This window comes from Buteo buteo, chromosome 1 (genome assembly GCF_964188355.1).
Source record: "Buteo buteo chromosome 1, bButBut1.hap1.1, whole genome shotgun sequence".
NCBI classification, from domain to species: Eukaryota; Metazoa; Chordata; class Aves; order Accipitriformes; family Accipitridae; genus Buteo; species Buteo buteo.
The window spans coordinates 26,951,264-26,964,995 of NC_134171.1; the positions used below are offsets into that span (position 1 = coordinate 26,951,264).

The window sequence follows — 13,732 nt, forward strand, 5'->3', positions numbered from 1 at the left end:
GTGACAAAGAGTTAAAAGCTTTTTTTTGTTTGTTTTGTCTCTTTTCAGGATAATATCATCTTATTCTTAAGAGGCTGCAAAGAGCTGGGACTTAAAGAATCTCAGCTTTTTGATCCTGGTGATCTGCAGGACACATCAAACAGAGTGACCATCAAGTAAGTACAACAGCAGTTTACGATTAGTATGTTACAACCTCAGACGCATGTGATGCAATAGTAAATATTTAAGGATGAGCAAGAGGCTATGCTCATCTGCTCATATTGTCATTTGAATAAAGCAAATAGGAAGCTGAGGTTTGACAAACCTTCAGCGCTGGGAAGAATACATTGTTCTCTTCAACAGGCTTTCTCTAAGGGCTGTTATTTTTCCCAGAGAGATCAACCACAGCTCTTTTAAAATACTGTTTTAGTTAGGCAGTGAGATTCTGTGGGATTTAGGGGTTTTCCTGAGTCTAAATTGATGGCATTCTTTTTTGTCTGTCCAACTAATGAACTATGTAGGCTGGGGAGAAAAATCACAGCTCTGTTATTTCAGATTAAACTGTTTTGAAGATGCATTATAGGACATTTATAGGCTTCTCAAACTCTACAAGGTGCAGACATGAGCACAGTCTGTTTATTTCCTAACAAGAGCTGTAGGCTGGGACATGATACTTGGGCTGAGAATGTCTGTGTGTGAACTGTGTGGACTAGAAATGCCACAGTTTAGATACTTTTTAACCAAGGTCACACACCTACTACCACACATATATTAAGAGGTTCTCCTTCCTAATAACCAATTCATGTTTTTTTGTGGGAGCAAATTGATTATTTTTTTTTAAACCTTCTTTTAATTGGCAGCCTTTTAGCCCTGGTATGTGCACATCCCTCACTGCAAAGAGTACTAGGTGCTTAGACTCCAATGCTTGTATTTTCAGCATTTCACCCCACAAAGTGATTAAAAATATAGATGTGAAACTGGCACAGAAAGAATTACTGACTTGCCTAAGGTCACACAGAGCAGGCTTGAATAAAAGTCCATATAGTCAGAGATTGAAGTCATAAATAGAAACTGTTGTCCCTTTCAGGGAAGATTTTTTCATCATTGACTAGAGGAACAGAAGCAATCAGACTGTATTTTTCTCTTGTTTATATTAATGGTAATCAAGCTCCCTACCCACCAAGAGCAAGAGCACCCCACACTTTCATAAAATCAACAAAATTTGTAATTGCTGTTATTTAGAAGTTTTCTTGAAAATTTTGGGTCTATCATGCGTAATATTAAGAAGTTATTACTCTACAGACAAGCAAATGCTGCTGAGTTCATTGAATGGCCTTGTTTCATTTGGCTAAAAAGATCACTAATGAAATCCTGGTCAGACATACCTGTTTTAGAAAAGTATATGGAAACAATTTACTAAATTTCAGCGGCATTCTGTTTTTTTCCCTTCTGGCAGTGGAAGTTGGGCAAGTTTTCATGGTGTTCAGGCATTGTCTGGGAAAATTCAAAGGTTCTGAAAATTGAATTGGCCACTTGCCTTTTTTTAAGGAATAGTATCCCACTTTTTGCTTCTTTCCAAGTTTCTGGCTCTAATATGAGGTTCTTCTCGCCTGTACATACCAGTGAGAGGGGGCCATGTAACTTATTTCTTCTAAATCTGGTAATATTGCAATGAAAGAGGTTCTTACGACGTCCTGTAAAATCATGACAATGAGTGGCTGAAGAGAATCGCAAAACAATCCCTAATCTCCATATAAAACCCTAATCTCCATTAGGAGAATGAAACCAGAGAGAAAGAGTCTTTCTGATAAGAAGCTTGATCTTTTTGGGTTGAGGATGGTGGAGTATCTCAGAGGAGGCAGGTTGAAGGCTGGGACGAGCATGGAGCTCCAAGGAGAGCTGTCCAGCACATAAGCAAGTTAAACCAGGAGTAATAAACTCTGCGGAGCTGGCTTGGCCTTCTGCTGAATATGATGCTAGATAGATGTGAAGTGTCTCACTGGCATGGATTTTTTTTCCCCCATCAACTCTTCAGAGAAAGCAGCTGTGGAAATGAGCCAAATGTTTTCCTAGCGCTGTCCAAGTTCACGCTGAGTAACTGAGTTGAGGTGTACAAGCCAAGTCCATGACTGTTGTAGAGAACTATGTTCGAGACTGTCTTCTGCTAGCTAGTTCCCAAAGCATGAAGGTGATTTTTTTTTTCCCCCCTCTTTGAAGACTTTTGGATTATTTTTTAAACATGGTAAAAGTGGTATTTGTTCTGTGGTAAAGGATGAATATGACATTATTGCACATGATTAAGATAATGATATTTTTAACCAGTTTTTTTTCATATAGATGTTAGTTGAGGTATGCATTAGATCTATTTTTTTTGGATCATTCAGCTTATAAAAGTTATGAGCTAATGCTGTAAAGAATTTCTTCCTGACTTGTTAAACAAGACTCTTTTCCACTGCTATTTTGTTAAGAAAAAAAGTAGGACTGTTTTCTTTTTCTTAGTATGGGGGTATTGGTGGATAAAATTCTGGCTTAAAAAAGATGTTATCAAAAATACTTTGTTTTAGCATTGCCTGTATTTGGGCTTTTTGTTGTTCTCACAGATTTAAGTACATTTATTTTTGTTTTGGTCAGGTAACCTTTAATGCTGGAGTGAACTTACTGTTATAGTAGAAGGCAATTCCATTATAAATAATTGGGAGACAATCTTTTCTAAATCTGAAGTAATCTTATTTATTTTTCAGCACCTGAATGTGATGCACATTTCCTCTATTCTTTTTTAGTGGTTTCTTTGCTGAATTTTGAAATGCTGTTTATGTTTGCACAAACTTAGTGCTTTGTTGTTTCTCACATAAAACTTCCACCCTTTGAACATTGGTAAAAAAAAATTGAGAAGGATGCCAATGTCCAGTCTGAGTGCTTGAGTATACATTCAAAAAATAAATATGTTTTCCACAGCAGGCTCTGTTGTAACTGGCAGGATCTTTGTTACTTCACCCATCTACTTTGTTCTTTGTGATGCTTATTTCCACAGAAGCACCTGCTCTATTTCCTTAATGTGTGGTGATGATTTCCTCAGGCTCCTATGCATGTTCAGTTGCTTCCAGAATCTGTATGGGTTGCATGATTTATCACAGAGCAGAACCTGACTGTTGGATTACTGCAGGACGCATTTTAGTAGTGAGGACTTTCGTCGTCTTTTTTGAAGAAATCGGCAACTTGTTTCAGGGAAATATTTTCGGCACTGTCCTACTTTACTGGGGGACCGTTATAAATGCATTTTCTTTTTGTACCTCCAGAATTCTAATTTAATGATTGAAGTAATGGTGACAAAATACTCCCACGTTATGAATAAATGAATGTGTGAACTACATCTTCTTAGCTTTCATCTGTTTCCAGCCAGCAGAAGCGTTCTGCAGGCTTTTGTTAGGGAAAATGTGATCTGCTGCATACACGCTCTTGGAAAGTGTGCCTGCTTTCTGATTAATTTTTTTTTCCTCTTTTTTTTTGTGTGTGTATGTGTGCAACCAGGAACATTGACTATAGTAGGAAGCTGAAAAATGTAAGTACATCACTTGGAGGGTTTTTTTGGGGTTTGCGGTTTGTTTTTTTTTTTTTTTTCTTTTGTCTGGTTAATCCTGTATTTGGCCTGAGCAGCAATTATGTCAGTAAAAACTGAGTACAGATAAGTATTGCTGAAAAGTTGTTCTGTGTACAAACCTAATCAGGTTCTACTGGAAATTTAGGTAGAGCTGGTATGGCAGAGGAGCCTTACAACAGAAATAATATGAAGAATGTTTGTCTTTTCTTAGATAAGGGATAAATAATGCGATCTCTGTGCTGTCCATTGTGGTTTTCACTGGGAACGGTCTGACTCAACCACGAAGTTACGCTTTTGTAGCCTTTCATAAATATATAGGCATAAAGTATGTTTGCACAAAGCACTTAAAATTAATCAAAATGATCTTTAGATCTGGATGCAAGTCTTTACTATCAGATTTGCTAGCTTTCTCATTGTTCTTCCAAACAAATGAGTGTTTCCCCAGAAAGGCTAATTCCATTTAACTTCAATTTCTTGTTAATTTAAAGTAACGGCAATGGTAATGGATCCTGTAATTGTTAAGTGGAAAAGAAAATGGCTAAACTTTGCTGGTCTCGTAGTTAGTTACTCTCCTAAAGCCTAGCAAGCTGTCTGTCCTTAGTCAGCTGTAAACTGCTATAAATTCAATTTTATATTTGGCTCACATCCCTGTAAATGGCTAGGAAATGCCAAGACTTTTCCTAATAACTTTGCAAGCCAGTAATCATGACTGCAGGTAAAAAATAATAAAAACCACCAACACCTCCCCCCCCAGATTATTTCATCCTGTCTTTCCCATCATCATTAGAGTAATATCTTCTGCATCCAGCACACAAAGTTGTAGGGGAGGAGTTCAGCTTTGGCATATTAGCACTCTTGTGGGCACTGGCTAAATATCTTTGTACAGATGTATTGGTTTAAAGATAAAGTTTCAAAAGTATCCTCCACAGTGTGCTTGTAGGCAATATATGCTTTCCAGGTGCATGATCCTGCAACCTCGGCCGGCAGCCAGTCAGAATTGCTTGCAAATGTGACATTATTTGGGGAGAAAAAAAAAGTGGATGAAGAAAGGAAGAAGAGAGAAAGTGATCAAATGCTAGCATAAATAAATAAAAATACCACAACCTTCATCAGAGAACTGAATGGCAAAATGAATTGGACAGTTTCCTGGTTGCTAGGAATACTGTATTTCCAAGTGTTTTCACTTAACTTGAGAACATGTACTGTAAGAATTTTTTACATAAATTTGTTGAGTAGTGCTGGTTGAAGGAAAACAGCTCAGATAAAGGTTGTTTGAAGACAAAAAAATCAGTATTGGCGAAAGCACCTCCTTTCCCTCAGCACAGTAGTATCAATTTCTATGTAATTTTAAAAACAAGGGGAAAATTTCTGAACTTTATCAAAAATGTTATTCAGTTATGTCATGGCGTGTATATTATTTATAAACTAAAGGAAAATATAAACTATATATATAAAATATATTTTACATTATGCACCACAGTTGTTTTTAAACAGGGGGTCTGTATGACGCATGCTGTATCCTTTTCTGGCAGGGCCTCAGCTGGAGTGCTGTGTGTGATTTTGGACATCACACTTAAATGAAATATGGGGATGTTAGAGAAAGTTGATGAGAAAAGGCTAATCAGAAGTCTAGCATATGTGACTGAGGAGGAGGCACCGGAGGAATGTGGGTGGATGTTTTAGGAAAGAAGAGTCTGACAGAGATGTCTGTCCCCAGCGCCTCCGTGGGATTTCTCCTAGTCCTATTTTCTTTAGTTCACTATATAGTATGAATTCTATGGCCCTGTCCCATCAAAACATTAACTACTATATTTCAGTTTATTTAACTTTTTTGAAAAAGACAGCTAATGTCGACTATTATTTGTTATTGGTTGCACATCCTTTCCACATGAAAATACTTCCTGTTTTTTCTGCAGTTTTAAATACTTTGCAGTGTCACGGAATATGCCAAAATAATGAGCATTAAATGAGAAAAAGGCCTAAGTTCTGAGGTGATGGTTTGGCATTTTTAACCAGTGCAAAACATTGAACTGAATTGCCTTTGATGATCAGTTTCCAGTCCAAATTGCTGCTGCACAGGTACCATTAAAGACGTTGCTTTAAGTGGAGACATATGTGACTGCAGAGGACTGTTTGCTTTCCCTGCATGATATAAATATCACCAGTTTTGGAGGTGTTGGATTTGACCATCCTGAGCATCTTAATTTCTCCTTTCCTAAAACAAGTGCAACACCAGCAGCGTCAGATCAGATTTCTTTGCTGCCTAAAGGAGTAAGAGGGTATATAAACATTTGCAAGAGCAATTCTTGACTTTTTTTCCACACTAGTTTTGAAGTGACTTGAGTTACGGAGAGGCATCAAGTCAGAACTTGAATAAAACCGCTAACTCTTTCCGCTTTAGTCTGATAGAAACAACCAGGTGCTCATGGCTTTTGATTAATCTTGGGCTAAGCATTTCTTAAGCTAGCAGAAGCCTGGAAGTAAATGTTCCTGTGTTGTCTGGTTAATTACTTTAAGATGATTAAAAATGGAACTACCTTTTCTGTTCTTGAAATAGGCAGGCACACATTTCAGATGTTATATTTATTCCATTAGTCTTAATGGTTTTAATTAGTGACCACTAGTATTAGTACTTTTTAGGGACTTTTTTCCTATTGGATTTACAAACAGATACATTTATAAGTGTGTCTTCTGTACAGTTTCAAATATCTTGTCTGGTTTTTCTATTCAGATTTATTTTTGGTGTTTATTTTCTAGGCAGACATGACAGTTTCATTTTCTTATAAAAATACCAGGAAAATAATGTGTTAACTTATGTATTCTGTAGGACTGTTTACATTTGCATAGTTACCCACCATATTTATTTTTAACCATTGACAGACACTTCCCTTTCAATTCCAATTTATAACAAAATCTTGTGCTGCTGTGCAGTTTAGAATAAATGAGAGATGCTGAAGGGATGTAAATTTAGCTAAGTGTGTAGATGGCTTCAATTAATTCTTATTAACTTCTGCAGGTATTAGTCACCATTTATTGGCTAGGGAAAGCGGCAAACAGCTGCACGTCATATAGTGGATCAACCCTGAACCTGAAGGAGTTTGAAGGTTTGCTGGCACAAATGAGAAAGGTATCTTTTTGTTACGTTTTGGGAATGGAAATTTCATTCGAATTATTACTCCCATAAATAACCTGTTTGTTGCTAAATATGAGAGAAGTGGGGATCTGGAGTAAAAATTACTTGGTAAAACGCTACCTTCTTTGAAAATGTTTCTGGTATGAACGTGAATCAAAGCAGCCAGCTTTGTGGTGATATCAGTGATGCAGCACATGATGTCAAAACAGGGCTTTAGAATTGTCACATGGGTCTGTCATCTTCATATATTTTGGTTTGAATTATTTTCATTTATGACACAGAATTTCAGGTAGAAGAGCTGAGATTCAAAACTGAGGTGGCAGGACTCACAGGAGCAGAGATTTTTCTTCTTTAAAACATTCAGTCTCATGGGCAGCTCTTCTGTTTTTAAATTGCAACATAAAGCATCAAACCAAAATATCTAAATAAAGCTGAAGGGTAGAAGGAGGAGATTATGTTTCACCAAGGGCATAGTTATGATGAATCTGTGTTTTGCCAAGCTCCAAATTCTTGCTGAAATCATATTTGGTGGTTTATGATGAGCTGAGCTCTGCTGGAAAGGAAAAGTTGTGATTGCTGTAGGGTGGTTTGGGGACTTCTGGCTGAACGCTCCAGCATGCCCTGAACCTCGACATGAGACACTTAACCTCAGTAATGGTTAGCGTTGATATCCAAGCATGTGTTTACTGGGGATGGAAGGGGCAAGGAGCAGGCATGTAAGAAGACATCAGCACCTGGTGCTAGCATCACATGTGTCGGACATACTGCTCAGGAAAGGCCGTGCAGATATATTCTTCAGCCCACAGAGAGCTCCGTGCCTGCTACTCCCTCCCCATCTCATTTAACAACCAAGTCACCACAGGCAGTAGGGTTCGGGGACCATGGGAGACTCTTTACTCTCCTTGAGGTCTGTGCTACTGCATCTGCACCAGCTGCAGCGCTTCATTCTGGGATCTCAGAGGGCCAGCACCGGATTGCCACCGGAGAGGAAATACTTGGCTGACTGATAGCAGTTCCTACACCCTGGTGTGACCAGAGAGCCTTAACTAGATGGGTAAATCACTGTTTGTGAGCCCAGTTCCTGTGAACAAGCAGGTGGAAATGGAGAGGAAAAGAGAACATCCTGCTTCTCTGTAGTGGTTTATTTCGGTCTTCATTTGAAATGACCTGTGCTAATCACGTGGGACTTTGCCACTCATGAGTGCTATGACTGAGCCTAAGCAGTAAAGAAATGAAGTTAATACTTGAATTATTGCCAAACAGAAGATGCGGGAAGGAGCAGTCCCCACTGCAAAGAGTCTGAAAGGTGAAACAAAGACAGACAAGGGAGCTAGCGCAGAAAAATTCCCAAAGTGCAGGTTGCTGTCATGTTAGTGCTGCATGGCATCATGGTTTATTTTTTAATGTTTAATCTCACAGCACGAGGCTCTTCTTTTTCCAGGTGATGTTTAGCCATCAAACTAATCATCAGAGCATTTTGGAGGTCTATCTTGAGCCCTTTTGTGGGATAAAGTAGGCTGGGGCCAAAAGGCAGCATTCTGTGGGGAGCTGATGACTGTGGAGCGCCTGGCTGGGCAGTGCAGAACACTGCAGGTCGAGGACAAAAGCAAGAGGCTGGGACTTGATTTGTTGCAGATGTTGGAGCTGGGAGCAGAGTAGAGATCTCATAAAAGCTGAAAGCTATATATTCCTTTAACGTAAAAACAGAGCGCTTTGCAGTCCTGAAAAGTCTTGTTGAGGTGGTGCTGGTACGAAGGCTGCTGGCGACTTATTTTAAGGTCACCTCCCTACTCCTGTACCCCTGCAGTATTTCCCATTGGCAATTGTGGGCTTGTCTGTTACTGCATTTGAAGAGGATTTGGTTGTAAAATAGAACATGTTAATCATGCTGTGCAACACTCTGATGTTCTTTATAGCTGTGCTCGAGTGATGAAAAGACACTTTATCACATTCTCTACTGGCATTTTTTTCCACAGAATTTAATAATTAAATCGACCATAAATTCAGTCTGGTTTAGTTCTTCTGTTATAAATCCTCTCTGCCCTCCTTTTTTAATAAGCAAATCAAAAGGCAGCTTGGATGTAAGTTGTCTCGGACTCATCTTTTTCTACTTCTCATACTGAAAGGGCTATTCATTTCTAATTTTATTCATGCTACTCTGTTTTTAATTTCATTAACTATTTGGATACGCATTCTTCTTTACTTTTAAGCTAGACGTTCCCAATGACAAAACATCCATGACTTTTTGATTATATTTAGTGGGTGGAACTTCCTGGAGAAACACATCTTGTATTTGGCAATCACACTTTTACTACCACTCAGTGACATACTGTGTTTTTAATTAGATAGTATGAAAGACTAATGTGCTGTTGTGTGTCATGTTACGGTGTTATCAGTCGTGCAGATAACCACTTTCCCACTGATAACATTTGCGAGATGACATTTCTTCAAGGCAGGACAAGTACCCGTCTGTGAGACGGCACTGGGCTGGAAGAGTAGCTTTGCCAAGGGGAAGGCTGTAAAGAACATGTTTACAGAAGTCTAAGATCCCATCCTGGTGCCTGCCTCCTAATTCCTGGTGAGCGGCATGCAAAATTAACATCAACAGGCCTTTGAAAGTAGTGTCTGCAGAACTCATTAGTTCACAATTGGACTGTTTTCAAACTCTGGGAGATAGTGAATGCAGGATGGGGCTCCTTGCCCAAGTTTAAGTCCCTGTAACTGCTGAGCAGTTCTGTGTCATTCAAATACAGTAATTTAGGAAAATGGAAGTGTGCCTGAGGATTGAGAATAGCTGATTGGTATGAAGGGATGAGGGGATTTAGGGAATTTGGATTTTTAAAAAGATTTTTGGATCATGTCACAAACGGGATTTTGGTAGGATTTTTAGATTTGTTCTTGGAAGTGTGTAACTCATGCAGATTTCAGGGAGACGGATCTTTGTTGTCTAGCGTTTCTATCAGTATTTTAGTTTACTAAGCAGGACTGGGGGACGAAATTACATAGGATTCAATTATGACTTCGTTAGATGTATTTTATTTGTTTTTAGAAAATACTTTCACTTCAATTTGCAGTGAGGTTACTTAATGACATTACCACAGTTTAGCTTGGCCTTAGGCGACCTTTGCGGCTGCCCTTAATGTGGTATTTTGGCAGAGTAATAGTGAGTGGCACTAATTAAGCCTTCTTCCTGAAAAGTCTGCAGGACGTTGGGCCTGATCTCTCAGTCTTGCTTCGAGCCTCCCTCTTTTCCAGCATGGAAGCTTTGGAGTGTACTGCAGGACTCTCCTCTCTCCATCACTTCTCCTTTCTTGTGGGGAGGTGGCCTGCCATAGCGTACTGTGTTGTTCTTGATTGATCTTCTCATTGGCAGTACTAGTAACAGGTAAAACCTTAGCAGTAAGGGACAGTGGGACCTGTGCTCAACATATAGCCATTGTGCTCCAGCTAGTGGTAAGCAGGGGGTGCTTCTTAATTAGGAATTAATATTCAAATGCTTCGGGGGGAAAAAAAAGAAAGGAAAAAAAATCACATTCCAGTCTCTTTGGGTCGCAAAATGTCAGTCTGTTAATGGCACCCACATCTCTGACTTTACTTACTGTCTGGGGAGAAAAAAACAGATTTATCTTTGAATAAACGTAGTTTATTTTTGTTTTTTCTAAGCCTGTGCGATTGTAATTAATGTTAAGACACTGTCTAAAACAAGGAATTTATTATAATGCAAGGGTGAGGATGGCTTCTATTGACCTTTTCCTCTGCTGGAGTTTCAGTGTTTTAGTATGTGCTGCTTGCACTGGAAAGAATTTATAATCACAGGGCTGTCAAAGACAACCATTGTTCTCCCTGCTCTGAACATGTGGGTCAGCTACAAGTGCTTTCATATCCCCCAGAGCCAGGAGCTGGCAAAGAGTAAAGAGCACAACTGAATTCTTCTGAGGCATCAGGAAAAGCATTTTGCATATTTTTCATTGCTGATTGCTTCAGAAAGACATCCCTCTTTCATAACAGGAATTTCTCTTCAAGGTAGAGGGAGGCTGGGGCACACTGCTTCATTATTTTGCCGAGCTGAAGCAGCAACAACAAATGCTGTCTGCTGGTGTCCTGGCCAGTTACAATAGATGGGCAAGGGGAGGGGGGAGATCTTTCGGAAAGCAGCAGACTTAAACCTGATGCAGGCACAATGTTAACGTTGTAGTGCCTTTGCCTGTGCTATGGACTATGGACGACAAGTCAAGTTTCAGGTTACTTTCAGTTTTGATCGGTTTATTAACTTGCCTGTTGCAACTTTTTCTGTTCGTCGTACTAATCTAATGAGCGGGGTTTCCTCTTAATCAGCATAAAATTGGGGTTTGTTGCAAGCTTGCACATTTGTCTTGAAGGGGAGAAGGGGCAGAAAATAAGGAAACCGTTTTTTGGGGAGGAGATTTTTAGTATTTGGGAGGATACTTTGCTGGCTGATGTGTGATGAATCTCATGGGCATGTCGGTGGCTTCTTTGTGAAGAAGTACCTGCTGTACTTCCCTGTAGGAAACGGAGGATATTGAGAGCCCAAAGCGCAGCATTCGTGACAGTGGCTATATAGACTGCTGGGATTCTGAACGCAGCGATTCCCTCTCCCCACCTCGCCACGGCAGAGATGATTCCTTTGACAGTCTGGACTCCTTTGGCTCCCGATCGCAGCAGACACCATCTCCAGATGTAGTGCTCAGAGGGAGCAGCGATGGTAAGTACCAGTCATTGTGGCACATGGATAACCTTGTGACATATGTTTCTGAAGCAAATGTGCCATTCAGAAGCTGGACACAGCCTCTGAATCGTGCTAATCTGGTGGGAGAATTTCTCTGTGAATGCTGATTTGTGCTCCCTGAGGTTTAGATGACTTTGCCAACAACTTACTTGAAGTCTGTCTCAGTTAGGATAGCATAGCGTTGGAAAATGAGTTACATCATTGCAGTGTAATTTTATGATGGGAAGAGTGCTTTTCTGGGTTACAGTGTAAGAGGATGTTATGCAGACTCATTTTAACTTATGAACTAGGCTGGAGCAAGAAATAAAAGCACAGGAACAAGGGAAATATTGAAGTGAATAAAATACTTGCCTAAGTAAACCCTGGGCAGATAAATGACATAGAAATATCTTGGAAACGTCTGATGCTTGACAGAGTTTTGAAGTCTGATGTACAACATTTTACCAAATGTCATATTTGTTTTCATGGTATTCAGAAAACTGAGTAAATTAATAGTTCCCAGTATCAGACCTGTGGCCCATCTTTGTACACCTTTGAGTGAGGACGTGCAGCTCTAGGCTTACAGAAGGGGTGCTGCTTCTCTGCCTTTCTTGTCTGATTCCCAGAGGCTTCCAGAGGCTTGTAAATACAGCGTGCTAGATGAGGAAGGATTTGCTAGGGATAGTTGTGGAGCATGCACTTAGGTTACCTGTCGTGAGCAGGATTCTGGTTCAGAATAAAAGGAAGCTTGATTGAGGCTCCCACTGCGCAGTTACATTCCCGATGAATGGATGAATCAGTCAAACTTCATCATCAGATGAAGTTATGTTCCACACATGAATCAATTCTCCTTAGTAATGTTATTTATTTAATACAAAAAGGAAGGGCAGAAAGACTTTTTGGTAGGAACCAGATGTTCATACTACTTTTGGCAGTGTGAAAGAAACTGGTGCTAATCATAACCGGACACATGCGAGATTTCCTGAGGTGATGGGGAACTCCTTAAAGCTGAAGAGCTGGCAGGGAGAGCTGGTATCACAGCTGAGTTATGAAAGAGCTGTGGGGAAAGCAGGGCTAAGATCTGCTCTGCTGTTCTAAGTGGCCTGTGGTGCTGGGGCTGTTTCCCAGAAAGAGCCTCATGCCCCCTCAGACACTGAACAGAGCACAGTCTCCACATTACAAAACATTTTTCTGCCTTCCCAAATGAGGCAAAAGTGTGGTGTTGGCAAATAGGAACACGTCTCATGTCTTAATCAAGAAGTGTTGCTCCATCCTGGATGCTCGAGGAGTGTCCAGTGTCCCTGCCTACTTGGAGCTGGTGGGCAGCCAGTTACATATATCCTGTAGCTGCTTCCTATCAACTTCTGCTGTATTAGCAGGTATTAGTAAGGTTTTGTGGTTGGTTGTTTGCCACAGCTAAGACATACTATCTTGTCACATTCTTGTGTCCATAACAAACACAAAATAAGGTGCAAGCATACAGAGCCTTTTCTTAAACATTAATCTTTAATGATATCCAGACCCAGAGTGCATGCAGATGCTGTGTGCACACGTATGACTTGTCCAGCCAGCCCTTTGTAATATGTCCCATTTTCCCTGCTTGCTGCTGCCATAACTTCACAGCTGTCTCCTCCAAGAGTTGCAGGTGAGGTGTAGCTTGGCTGACCTCTCTTCTGTCGAACCTCTTCCTGTGGCCCCAGCCAGCCAGTGTTTCACTCAGCTGCATGTAGTTTTTGATAGAAATAGTGTATATGCAAAGCTGGATGGAGGGAAAGGTTCTGCTTGCGTTACTTCTCTCTATTCAGATAGGAGCTTTACAAACCCAATAATATGATCACAAAATAAAACTATGATTCCTTCCACTCCTAGAAAAAAAAAATTAATGAATGGAGATCATTTAAGTGATCCTAAGGTGATGATTAGTTTAGGTGGAAGCAGTAAGTAATATTACCTTCACAAATGCCACCTGTGATTAGCCCCACTGTTTAGGAGCTGCTCTGGTGTCCTGTGCAGACCCTGTCCCTTGGCAAAAGCAAACACAACCAATGGTTGAGCAGAACAGTTTGTTTAAGACACAGTAGAATGGCAGACTGACCTGTCTGTGGAGTTGCTAATGTACTCAGGAATGAATAAGTCCTCTGCTTGGCTGGCAGTTGTGCATGGATGCTTGTATGAAGGATCTGTGTGTGTCTGTGGTGTGTAACTTGTTACGGGTTGTGGAAACTGGCTGCTGCTGCTTCTACTTGGAAACGCAGAACAACAAAGTTAAGGTTATAAATGTAGAGCACAGCTGCAT

General features: G+C 40.1%; 1 protein-coding gene across 5 annotated transcripts in view; it reads left to right on the top strand.

Moving 5' to 3' along the window:
* LIMCH1 (LIM and calponin homology domains 1) overlaps positions 1–13,732 on the top strand; it is a 182,127-nt gene that overhangs the window by 106,367 nt on the left and 62,028 nt on the right. For 2 of the 5 annotated variants that reach the window (XM_075024997.1, XM_075025015.1), the window contains 4 exons: positions 49–155; positions 3,508–3,538; positions 6,594–6,704; positions 11,238–11,433. In XM_075024997.1, the coding sequence (XP_074881098.1) occupies positions 49–155; positions 3,508–3,538; positions 6,594–6,704; positions 11,238–11,433 (445 nt within the window). Of the gene's footprint in view, positions 1–48; positions 156–3,486; positions 3,539–6,593; positions 6,705–10,747; positions 10,952–11,237; positions 11,434–13,732 lie in introns of those variants that run through there. The other 3 variants (XM_075024979.1, XM_075024988.1, XM_075025006.1) reach the window with 3 other exon arrangements.